This window comes from Coturnix japonica, chromosome 11, assembly GCF_054131305.1.
Source record: "Coturnix japonica strain WE chromosome 11, WE-NBRP24, whole genome shotgun sequence".
Taxonomy (NCBI): domain Eukaryota; kingdom Metazoa; phylum Chordata; class Aves; order Galliformes; family Phasianidae; genus Coturnix; species Coturnix japonica.
The window spans coordinates 8,761,589-8,774,266 of NC_140673.1; the positions used below are offsets into that span (position 1 = coordinate 8,761,589).

The following is a 12,678-nucleotide window of genomic DNA, read 5'->3' on the forward strand; positions in this document are numbered from 1 at the left end:
ATGACCCTCTCCTCCTGCTGTGAGAGCTGTCGCTTGTTGCTCGATTACATCCAGAGGCAAAAGACTTGAAAACATTTGCAGAACGTATATTTGTATATAAATCCATTTAAAACTTAACCTAACAAAGTGATAGCCGAGCAAGCTTTAAAATTTAATCTGTTTCACAATGGCTTTTCTGCGGTTTACCAACCTCTTGCACAGTAACTGTTTTCAGGGAGGTCTGGGGATCACATCAGTGAGACTCCACCTCTGGAGGGCAAGAGTTGTGGGACACAAGAACAGTGAGGCTTCTCTCCAGTTAGAGACTCCAAAGGACAAATAAATGCTGAATTTACAACTACTCTGTTTCCTACTGAGAATAAGGGGCCCTTCCCAGGGAAGCAGTAAATTCCTACAGCCTTAAAAGAGATACCAAGGATCTGCCCTCGGGGAGGGGTGAACCACTTGAATTACTTGATGTGCCTGCTTGAGAGGGTAATAATTCTCAAATACATTGTGAGAGTATGTAGTAACACCCTATTGGAAAAGGGGAGATAGAAGCCCCCTTCTTTGGTTGTTCAAACCTTTACTCTGCACAGAAGGATGTTCTTTGGGGCGGCTTCAGCTTGCTTTGAACTCCCTCGTCATTATGGCACAAGAAGGTGACTCCACGAATAGCAAAGCTGTTGGGTGTGGGCTTTAGAGAGCTTGAAAATCAGGATTAGTAGAGCAGTTCTGCACTGGCTGGAGACAAGGCACAGCACTGTGGTCTGTTTTGCACTGCCTTAGAGAAAATAAAAAGGGAGTATTTTATAGATAGTGCAGATGGCCACAGACCATCAGCAGGGCTCGATGCATTCTTGGAATGCTGACCTTGCACATTATCTGCCGCTGGCATCCAGCAGTTTGTGCAAAGCATCTTTCTGCTTCTCAGGGATTTTAACAGACCCGATCTTCACAATCTTTCTGTTATTTCCATGTGCAAGCAACTTTTAAAGTATATGCACGTTTAACTCTGCATTTGTTTGTTTCCATCCATTTGTAACGCTGTGCAGGGAGCTGGCTGATAAATAAGCAGTTCTTGGGGAACGGACTGAAGACTACTCATTTTCATCTATATCAGTTCCAGTTCACTGCCACAAGTCCTGCTATTGGATTTCCTACCTTAACGAAGCTGCCCTTGGAGCACATCTGAAATTTAGCCGTTCTTTATCTATGTCAATTAGCACAACCATTCAGTTGGCCTGTTGGTGTAGCAGTGCTGACACGTCCCGTTTCAGCAGAACTCCTTGCTCTTGCTCTGCAATCCAGCGCAACACACAAAAAAAGGATGGGAAAAAACACACTGATTGATGGATCTGAAAGGGAGAAGTTTGGTTTTTAAATAGTTTCACTTCAGAATTGCCAGACTAACAAACACAACTTATCTCACCCAACAAGTCCTTCTTTACTTGCTGTCCTGATCATCTGGCTCAAGACGAGGTCATTTTGAGAACCAGGAAGCTGCTGTGATTTTCTTTAACACAGAACTAACTGGACCACAAGGTTGTATCAGTTGACTCGAAATTGTGGAACTCACCTCTGAAGAGAGCAGGATAACTCTGTGTAGGCCGCAAGAAGGTAACAAGAAGCCGAATTACTCATTAGCCTGGTTCAAATAACATTTAAAAGCTAAATTATACGTGAAAGGCAGCAATGCAAAAAGGAGAAAAAAAACCTCGCAGGCTTGCTAAAAATTCTACATTGCTGAAATGCAGCACGAATGGGAACCTGGTATAGTTTCCATTGATTAGGTGTAAGCACACGAACAAATAAACACGCATTTGGTGCCATGCTTTTATTTACTTAAATGAAAGGAAAAAACTACAACGGTACCACATAAGTAGCAATGACGATATTTTACAGCACAGCATTTGAAAAAATATGGAAGCTATGCTCCATAGAAGTGGACAAGTAAGCACACAATACACTGTACATTTTTTCAACAGTGCCCATTAAATCAATTAAATAGCTGAATTTGGCTTTAAACAGCCAAATAATAAAAACTAACAGTCATACTAAAATAAAATAAAAAAATCAGTAGCTGTTGTGACTGTTAGATTATGAAACTTCGCTCCAAAAACTAACATGATAGTTTGGCAATTCAGTCATAGCAACAACAGTAATACCCCTGATGAAAGCACCAGTGTGTTCTGAAAAGGTCAGTGATAAATACTGGCCTTCACGGAAAGCTTCCTTATTATTTTCACGTTTTATTTCAATTTTTTATTTATTTTTCTTTTTTAACATGATCCCGACCACAGACCCACAGTAATTAGAAAATCTGCAGGCTTAAAAAGGAAAAGCATCTCTAGCTTTGCTTTTCCCGTATGAAGTAAAACTTTATACTGCGAGCAATGGACTTTCCAGCGGCGTTATTCACATTCTGCTTCTGAACATTGCACAAATCTTTCACCTGTTGACAAGTGTAAATTTCATTAATACATTCAGATATACCTACAACGAATCAGACAGCTCCTCTGTTACGTTCTTAAGCTCACTTGGATTAATCGATGTGTGTCTCTTCACGCTGTTGCAAATTACCAGCTAAACCACAGCACACGTGTTAGAAATGAAAATCCTCCCATTATTAAACTTCTTGTCGAGTTCTTCCACGTGTCTAAGAGTTGCTTCCACCCTTCTGGCTTCTTCTCTCACTGTCTATTATATACAATTTCATACGGTTATTCAAGATGTTCCCACAGTGGTACCTGCAGGACCCGTCTAACAGGCAGAATGTGCAAACCCTCTTGCCCCCATTTAGTATTATTTATAGCTATATACACAATATGTATACACTGGAAATATAAGAGTTACATATCCTGGTGATATACATGCAAACAATAGGAATCTGCTAACCACAAATAATTTTGAGCCACAAACATATTAAACATATATTTTAAAGTGTTTTTTCTTTTTTTTTTTTGTCTTTTTTTTTACAGATTTAACAAATATACATAAATATAAGAACATAAATTACAGTAAAACTGACAGCATTTTTGAGAAAATATTTGTAACCCAGATGCATCGATGCCTAAGGCTTCAGAATAATTTAAAAAAGTACTGAGCTAAACTGTTTAATCATTCAGGTGCATCTTTCTATAAGTAAATGAGTACATGATAGTAGTGAGGCATCGTTTCTCTCAGAGCACTTCAGTGAGAGAAATACAAACTTAATTTTAGTGTCCCTACGAAAGAGAATGGAGTACACACTTAGAGCACAACACTGTCTCATGTTCATGTAGTCGTCGCAACACTGAAAACGGAACAGAATCACAAATCATTCAAGTCTTTTCCTGAGAATGAGATTTTTCCCCCAACAAATCCTCTGGTGAACGTTATCAAAATAGCCACAGATTTAGGGGAGGCTTCAAGTTTGTAGTTTGGTTGGTTTTGTGTGTTTTTTTTTTTTCCAGAACAGTGCTATGCTAAAAGCAAATTATAAGAGAAACACTGAAAAAGAAAAGCCATCTGTAAAATAATCAAACACTGTTTTGAAACAAAATGCAGCCCTTTGTAAATAATACTGAAATACGCTTAAAGTTCACTTCTGGCAATGGTTATATTATCAATTTATTGACATGGACCCTTCGGCCATTTCTGCTGTATGTGTTTATGATTGTTCAGTATCACCGATAGCGCCATCAAGATCTGATAGCGCCATCGAGAGCAGAATTTAGTAAGACACTGAGAATTCTGCAGTCAGTTGTCTGTTCCCTGGAACACTGATCTGAAGGCAGGAAGAAGGAGCAGGGGCCTAAATCTTCAGATCAGTGGGAATTAGATACGGTGCTTCCACAAGATCTGTGTCTCTGTGTTCTGTGATTCTTCTGGATATTTGTAGTGCTCTGTTGGGCAAATATCAGGGATCTAGTTCTGATTGTTTCATGAGCTTTAATTCCTCTGGTGGAGACACAGTAGCTGACTGTGTGCTCTCTCTTTATCTGCAACAATGCAAAATAATGCACATCTGCTTAAACCGGTTTAGAGGTCTGCCAAACCTTTTTGCTCTGCATTATGAACATGCATGTAGTCGGTTGTTAGATCTCTGATGATAACTTCCTAGGACAGGAATAATTCCTTTATTCAACTACACCCTGACCTGCTAAATAACTTATTTGAAGGGAATTTTAAAACAACTCAAGGATTTTTGCTTTACTGTTTATGTGCAAATCAGTACTATTTAACTGAAACAGAATTATAATTACTTCGGAGAATGAGCTGATTTTATTACAGTGCTCAATAAGGATTTTGCAGAACAGACCCATTCAGCTGTTTTTCTGTAATATATAATGCTGTATAACCTTTAGTCTTACAGTCAATAAGCAAAGTTCCATGGTACTGAGGATATTAGGAAGTATTTCTCTCTCTAAAGAGAGAAAACAGTTTCAAGACGAGCACAAATACAAACATATAAGGCAACGGATGTAAAAAAAATGTAGTTTGATTCACTAAAGATGAACATTCAGTGCTTCAGTGTATCCAACAAAATACAGAGCAGACATACCCTATATTGTATTAGCACATACAGATCTCCACACAAGTCAAACTTTCCATAATCACTCCAAGTACTCACTTAAGTGACAGTCTTCTGCACTCCTAAACACTGTGTTTACATTCCAGTTGGACATGATAATAGAACTTGGTGTCCAGTTTTAAGTTCTGAGAGTCTTGTTGGCAACTAGAGATCTATTTCCTATAGGCAGTAAAGATGAAGTGCAAGTTTATCATAATTGTCTGAAGCGAATTTTCTCCCATCTACTATGCCTTGGTGGGTAAAAGTTTCTTCGGAGTTACTGGTCTCTTGGTTTGCCACAAATGGCTGTGAATGGTAATTGCATCAACACTGGCAGACAAAGTTTTAGCAGGTATGTGGCTAAACTGCTTCCTGTCAGAGTTGTATTTATACAGTCCCTCAATCATTTTCTTTGTGATAGATTTGGGACCTATCCCTATTAACTTGTTAATTTCTTCAGTATCAGGGCAGTATGTATACAGAGATCTGAACTGGCAGCCTGAATCCCGGAACAAGATTAAGAAATTATTGGCATCGGATTTCTCCATTTCCTTGAAAAAAAGAAAAAAGAAGAAACAAAGATTCACAACATGAATTTTGCACTGTATCTAGAAAACATTCAAAATTACCACTGACATTTTGAATTTTTTTTCTATCAGAGCTGAAACTGATGTGCAACTCTTTCTGTTAAAGCACCTTATTTTCAGTCATTGTAATTTGCTAGGCAAGTTTAGGAACAGGAAATATACATGCGTCCAGATGTGCCCAAAAGATCTGCCAGTGCTAAAACGGGTTACAGCCACCCCTAAATGCACTGAGACCTAGTCAAAACAACAAGTCAGTTGATATGTACAGAGCGAAAGTTCTTCATTAGCTGAAATCTTCAGATTCCTACTCGGCCCAACAGAAATTCTGTGCGACGCGCTCTGAATACATATGCTGCATCCTAGAGATAAGCTTCACCACTTTACAGCTGTTCTTTCCTGAGGCTTCTAGGGGTTATTTTGCTCTCCTACTTGAACTAAAGGAGTCTGTATTGACTTCTCATTTGCTATTTCCAAAAAGTAGCTTTAGTTATAAGAGTACCTTTCAATATTTGCATTTATATTCAATGTGTCTTCCTAGTATCTTAGCTGTGGTTTGACAGGCATTTGTGCTTTAGAGGAAAAATCCCCTTACCTCCAGTATCTTTTTCTTTTGACCTTCATTCACTTTTCCAGCCAAGCAGCAATGTGCCAGAGCATTCTGAATTATGTACTTATTGGATTTAGCACTGGGTTCTTTGAAAAGCTTTGGTCCTGCGGGGGAAGAACGTTAAGTCAGCTAAGTTAGTCAATAACCCAGCAAAGCGTTACTTTAAATACTGTCAAGTACTTTTGCTATTAACCTTTTAGATGCACGAAAACACAAATCTAGAAATAAATGAGAATTAGGCTAGAGCTCACAAATTTCACAAAGAAATAAAACACCATTCTTTCATTACTAACAAGTGCCTGCCATCATGAATAGAGCTCCACCGGCCCATCAATCAAACATGAACTCCCTAGAAGCTGATATAAAAACACTCAGCACTATTTTACTATTTACCATACAAAGTGATATTTGGTGGGCAAAAAAAGTCTTTCTAACGATGGTGGTGCAAGATCTTTGCATTATCCTATGGTGTCTGTTTGGAGAAAATGGATGAAGACGCCATTATCTTTGCATTCATAATATAATAAAGAATTAGGCAGACTGCGAAGTTTTTAGTAAACCACAAAGGATCTGTTTGAAACAAAGGCCCTGAATATTTAAGTTCACATTACTAAGAAAACTATTTTCCTGTTGCATTTTTGTTTTTGCTTTTTGTCACGCTACTCTAAATTGAGCTTAAATTTCAACTTCTCTTGACTCGCTAGGATTGAAATGCACAGAGTAACTTTTGAGTCTGTCTGCTGTTCTGAGCCTAACTGCAGTTTATAAATGCTACTGAGTCAGTACCTTTATTATGTACTTCAAATTTTCATCTTACAGGATAACCATGTTTTAGATATTTTCATTGCTATGGAAGCATCTTCACCAAGTTTTAGAATTCCAAACACAGGCAATCAGAACATTTTCATGCACAGAACCACCAACAGAAAGGTACTTTTCTGAATGTTGTTGTCACTGACCTGTGTATTCTGTAGCAGAGGCGACTGAAGAAGTTGTAGATGCATTTTCCCAATCTTTTTCACCATTACGACTACCACAGCGACTCGGAGATATGAAACCTTCCACAGACTCAGACCTAAACATTAGTTTTAAAAACTGTTTTAAAAACTACAATATTAAGAGGATAAATTCACATTCTGTATACTTTTACAGAACACACATGAAGACGACTCGTTTCTGAAATTCACTACGAATCATTATCTCTGATTTCATTTTCAGGTATTTCTAAATGCAAAACTTATTCCTGTGTCCCAGTGAACACAATTCTTTCCTGTACCACCACTTACAGGAAAGCACAGAAAATAAGTTAGTACGTTAAGAGAGAAAAGAAGCTACGGAGCTGCACGTAGCGCACTGCTTTAGTAAAATATTCACTTGGAGATTGAACTACAAACAGGTGAATTCAAGAGGCCACCTCTGCGCCTCATTGACAGCTGCCCCATTTGTTTACTTGGTACAGTTAATGAGATAAATGTCCATGGTTTTATTTCCTAATGCCTGAGAGTGGAAACAATCTATGTCTTACATCAGAAAAATATACCTGTTCTCGAGTAGGAAATATACAGATCACCTCTTTCAAATCTATGTTAATTTTATATAGATGATTTCTCTAAAAAACAAGTGGTTATTTTAGCTTTACCTTGGCGTTCTCTTGCCTGACTGCACACTCTCATTGTCCCCTGTATTCAACGATGCCAGTGAAAGACTAGATACTGAAAAAACACGATAAAGCTGTGAACCTGGATAAAAACAAAGTTAAAGCTTAAAAATCTATGCAAGTAGCAGAGTCTGTTCATTAGACCCAACACCAGCATCCAAAAGTTTCTAAGCACTTTTATGTATGCTACTCTTACTCCAGTACATGATATACCTGCATGCATATTTGGTACTCTGTATTCACAATGCTTTCTCACACACAATCATTTGCAGCTATCTGGGATAGTCTGCAACTAAGCATTAATGTGAAGCATGAACACGGGCACTACCCAAATCAAACAGTGCAATAAAAGTTAAAAAGCCCTCATTAAAAAAAAAATCAAAAACTTCAGAGATTTCATTTAAAGCTTACACTGGACTCTAGGAAAGCATTAATGAAGTAGCTTAAATTTCATTGGAAGATGAAGGGAAGCTGCTAGAGAAAATCCAGTAACATAACAAGGCTGTAACAAAAAAGGATAACAGCAGTCTGGTTACTTTCTTTTAACTGTAAATTGGCAAGATTTATTTCAATCACTGCTGTAGTCATCTGATAACTAAATGAATTTGTTCCACATGATTGCTGCTGCTATGATGCTCATAACTACACATGCAACAGCTAACCAAGTCAAACAATAAAAATACCAAACACTTAAGAGAAATGTAATTCTGACTGTATTAATCAGGAGCCTAAGCACTCCTACTTTACAATGACTGTTTTATTTATCAACCTCCTTTCTGCCAAGTGTTATTCGTTCTTAAGTTTGACAGGTATGAGAAGAGATTAGTGACTGGTAAGAATACTTATGAGTGTATGAAATTTGTTGCAAACACTGCTGTTTCTACAGGTTTTCATACAGCTAAACACTTCTGTTTCTTAACATATGCATGCATGCATAGCAGGTAAGTGACATTCATATTTTTATTTCTATTGACAAGTTTTGCTCTCTGGTTTTGACACGTGCAGCTTCAGTTTAGCACATGACACTTCTAAATGCATGTGCTTGTTAGTACCAAAACCTATGCTGGTGTTTTAGCATGAACAGACTCTTTTTCCACATGAACATGGGTTACCTGGTGGACCTTTGACAGGTGTCTTAGGTGACTCAACATGATCCCTATGAATAGACTTTGGACGTGGCTTTTTTTGTTTGATTGACAGAGAACGTGGTTTTATAACAGTATCCATTTCTTCCATAAGCTTTAGTTGTTTCCTTCTCATGTATTCTTGCTTAATGAATTCTCTCCGTGCTCGTTCATCCTCCTTCTTCTGACGTTCTTCTTCTGTTTTGCGTCTAAAGAAATCATCAGATAAACTCAACAGCAGCAACTTTCCAAGGTAACAGTTATAGTCAGCACACTGCCAATGAGCTAAACACAAATATTAGATTTTCAGAGCTTAAGAGTTCTCAGACACCAATAAGAGGAATGGAGGAACTTGCCATTGTACATTTGTGCAGACTGAAGCCCACACTGATGAGCCCTCCCTCAGAATTTCAAGTGCGGGGCAGGATAACGATCTGAGAGGCATCAATCAGGTTAGCAGGGCTAATGTTCAATGTAAGCTATGGACTGAGACCACCAGCTGATTTCACAGGACCAGCTGGCACATCTTCAGCTAGGCTCCTAAGCACATTTGGCTCCAGCACTAAATAGCCTTGGATATATTGAGATGAATTATTTGACATGGAAATTATGCTGTTAACTATGACATTTCTATGTTTGTGGTTACCTGCCATTTGGATAAGGATACTTAGTTAGTTTTACCTTGTCTCTTCTTTCTTATGTTCCAGCTCTGCTTCCAGCTGCTGCTTTCGAAGCAGAGTCTCTCTTTCCCTTCTCAAACGCTTCTCCAGTAATGCGGCTCGTTTCATTGCCATATCATTTTCTGCCTTTTGATCATCCTAGCAGCAACAGTATTTGAAGGAAAAAGGACCCAAATATTAATATGTCTACATTAATCAACTGATTTTGTCATTATACACTTAACTCTAGATTGGATTGCAGTATCTTAACACAGTTTGGAGATAAGTAGAAACAAATTCATTTCAAAAGATTTTCCTTAAGAATACTAAAAAGGAATTTTTACTTCCTAAGTGAAACACAAAATTGAACATTGGGATGAAAAAAATTGTTAAGTGCAATGTTCTAGTTTAGAGTCAGACACCAGACCTCATAAACTCCTGCGTTCAGCTTTGGAAGATTACATGGAAATGAAAGCAATTTGTCACAAAAAGCAATAACAAGGCAGCGTATAAAATAACCTCTGCTGATCAAGCCAGATGTTTTCTTAGAACTGAGAATGTTCCCAGACAAGAAGGGCACGTGTCCTTTCACCTTTTGTTGCAAGATTTTGAGGTATTCCAAGACAGGAAAGCTAAATCTTTCTGGCTTTCATTGTCTAGACATCCCTCTCCTATGTATATTATAGCTAAAAGCCACCATGAATATAACTTTTAATTTCAAAAGGGAGTCTCAAAAGACTATACTCCCATAGGTAGGAAACAGAGAGATAAATGCTCCTCAGTGAACAACTGAGATATTAAACCCAGGCTGTAGTTACACTTGGGCATGGAATGGGGAAGTAAGAGTTGAAAAGGTAAGTAAGCATATTTAATTAAGGTCACAAAAGCTTACGTTAGAAAGAAATGTACATTCGGCACACATCTTCCTCACCAAAAGCCCCAAGCACTCTCCCATGACCAGGAAAGGGGACACTCTGTCATGCTCAGAACTGCAATACACTAGAATCTGACTGCTCTTATGCTGTCAATTACTCATCAAAAGCAGAAGATATGCTTGCACATTTATAGTTGCTTTGACTTCAATACAAATCATGACTGAAACGCCGTATCTGAACCAAGTAGTTCCCCTTTCAGAGGAAGCTGTGCAGCAAACATACATGTCAGGTAGTTCTCTTACCTTAAAAAAGAATCCACAACACACTTTCTGGTCATCCTCAAATTGTTCTCTATCGCTCTCACCTTCGTATTTCTCAACAGATACTTCCTTGTTTTCTGGTGGCTTCAAATCTGATAGGGAAACTTCAATTAAGTTAGCTGTTTTGGGAGCAGCTGTTGGTAATACCGGTTGGCTTAGCTGATCTTCATTTGGGGTGAGGCAGACGGTTTCTACGATGGGCTGAGATAATACTTCAGAAACACTGGATTCCAGGGGTTTAATCTCCTTTTCCTCTGACTTCTGTTCACACTTCTTCGGAAATTTTGGTCCTTCTTCTTTTGCTGCCTCTTCCGTAGGCTTGACTTCCTTCAAAAGACTTCCCTTCAACTGAGGTTCATCTAGCTGTTCGCCATCATCTCCAAAGCAAACAAACGATCTAGTCTGAATGGGAACCTGACTTGGAGAAAATCTTCTCAAGCGAGGAAGACTATCCACAGACCTTGGGGCAGTCAAGGTACGATTTAGAGGTGTTATTTTCAATTCATTTGGCCTAGGAGTCCTTTGCATTTTTATGTGAAAAGATGCACTCTTCCTATTGGATGACTGTGGAGATTGATGTGAAGAGCGAGGAGATTCCTGTGAGAAAGGTGCAACGGGAGATGGAGCTCCCATTTGCCTCGATGAAGACTTAAACTCCCGAAGCTGCTTCTGAGGAGAAGGCTGAGGAGGAGAAATAACCCAAGCCTGCTGCTCTCTCATCTGCATCAGCATCTCCTGTTGAAGGGACAGACGTTGCATTTCTTGTTGTAGAAAATGTAAGGAAGAATTTAGCTTTTCAATAGATTTGGTATATTCTAAGATATCTCCTTCATTATAATTTTCCTCTGAGGGGCTCGCTAAATTCCACTGCTTTTCAGCATCCATAGGAGTAGCAGGAGACTTGGACCATTTGTTGTGAGAATTTTCAGTGTTTTCTTTCAGCAATTCTGAAGCTTTATTAGTTTGTTCATCCGTTTTTTGAGTTTCTCTTTCTTTCAGTCTATTACTGTCAGTGAATATCTTCTCATCTTCAGCTCCTGCTGCTTCTTCTCGGAGAGGTGATACTCCGTCGCCTTTCTTTTTCACAATGTTAAGAAATGCCGTTCTTCCCATTTTCTGCCGCTGCTTAGTGAAAGCAGCTTCAACTTTCTTCTTCTGGGCTTCAATCGCTCGTCTCTTTTCCTCCAGCTTCATCCTAAGATGTACCAGCTCTGAAGCCAGTAACTGTGTAGTGTCTCTTCCTTGAGGAACAGATGCCTCCTCAGGAATATGAGTCCAAGCAACCACATGAGGAATATTCAGCTCAGAACCTTCTGGTGTGGTTTTCTGAGAACTGCTGCCACTGCTTCTACTATCTGTATGATTCAACTTTCTGAATTTCTGCTCTGCAAAACTAGTCATTTTAACCCCTGAACTTGAAGAAGCACTGCTGCCAGCCTGCGATTTGGTACTTACTGAGCTGGGACAGGGACTTAATTGATCTCTGTGATTGCTAGCTCTTATGTCATAATCCTGAAGAAATTTGGATGGTTCTTCCATATCAGAGTCCATGCTTACAGTATAATCTCTTAAAGAAGAATCTTCATCCATAGTCTCTGGAATATCTTCCGAAGGAACGTGTATTCCAGTATCGACTTCTGTATTGTCAGTCATGGGACTTAAAGCACCTTTTGTGTCTGTGATCAGATCAGGGGTAGGCTGATTTGGCTTCATGTTTGAATTCAAGATGCTCATTTCCTGATTGTGAAGAAAGAACCCATTTGTAATTTGGTCTGTCTGGATAACTCTGGGAGATTTTTCAGTGTCATGAATTATCTGCAAAGCCTCTTCAATTGTTGGTGTCTCAATCTGATTGCCAAACTCATCCAGAACTGCTCTGTTTTGCAAAGCTCCGTTTGGAAACCTGCAGCGACTGCTTTCATTGGCATTTCTTTTATTTGTTGTAAAAGAATGATGGGCCTTTGTGTCTGTATGAGATACTGTGTCCTTTTCCTCTTCAATATCTTGATTCTCCTCCTCTCCATTTACTGGTCTGAAGGACAGATTTTTTCTAATATGTTTGGGCACACGGTTGTTGTTTAACGTAAGGCCTTCATTGCTCACAGATCTAGTAATACCTCTGTTTGAAGAAGATACTGGAATGCTTTTTTCTTTGTCAAAAGAAATGTCAAATGAAACTCCATGTAACGATGACCTTATAAGATAAGAATACAGGAAATAACTGAGCAACTCATGATTAATAACAAAATATTCATATTTGTTCTACAGGTTACTTGAATACTGTAGTATTAAATGGACTGTTACATGTACCATAT

The 12,678-nt window shown here is 38.7% G+C and overlaps 1 protein-coding gene across 7 annotated transcripts in view; it reads right to left on the minus strand.

Annotated features, from left to right (window-relative positions):
- Positions 1-1,801: 1,801 nt before the first annotated feature.
- The window catches only part of CAMSAP2 (calmodulin regulated spectrin associated protein family member 2), a 63,814-nt gene continuing 52,937 nt past the window's right edge, over positions 1,802-12,678 (minus strand). For 5 of the 7 annotated variants that reach the window (XM_015869456.3, XM_015869461.3, XM_085511075.1 and 2 more), the window contains 7 exons: positions 10,346-12,557; positions 9,191-9,327; positions 8,498-8,718; positions 7,368-7,467; positions 6,688-6,803; positions 5,714-5,832; positions 1,802-5,085 (listed from right to left, as the gene is read on the minus strand). In XM_015869456.3, the coding sequence (XP_015724942.2) occupies positions 4,780-5,085; positions 5,714-5,832; positions 6,688-6,803; positions 7,368-7,467; positions 8,498-8,718; positions 9,191-9,327; positions 10,346-12,557 (3,211 nt within the window). In that variant the 3' untranslated portion in view covers positions 1,802-4,779. The remainder of the gene's footprint in view (positions 5,086-5,713; positions 5,833-6,687; positions 6,804-7,367; positions 7,468-8,497; positions 8,719-9,190; positions 9,328-10,345; positions 12,558-12,678) is intronic. The other 2 variants (XM_015869458.3, XM_015869462.3) reach the window with 1 other exon arrangement.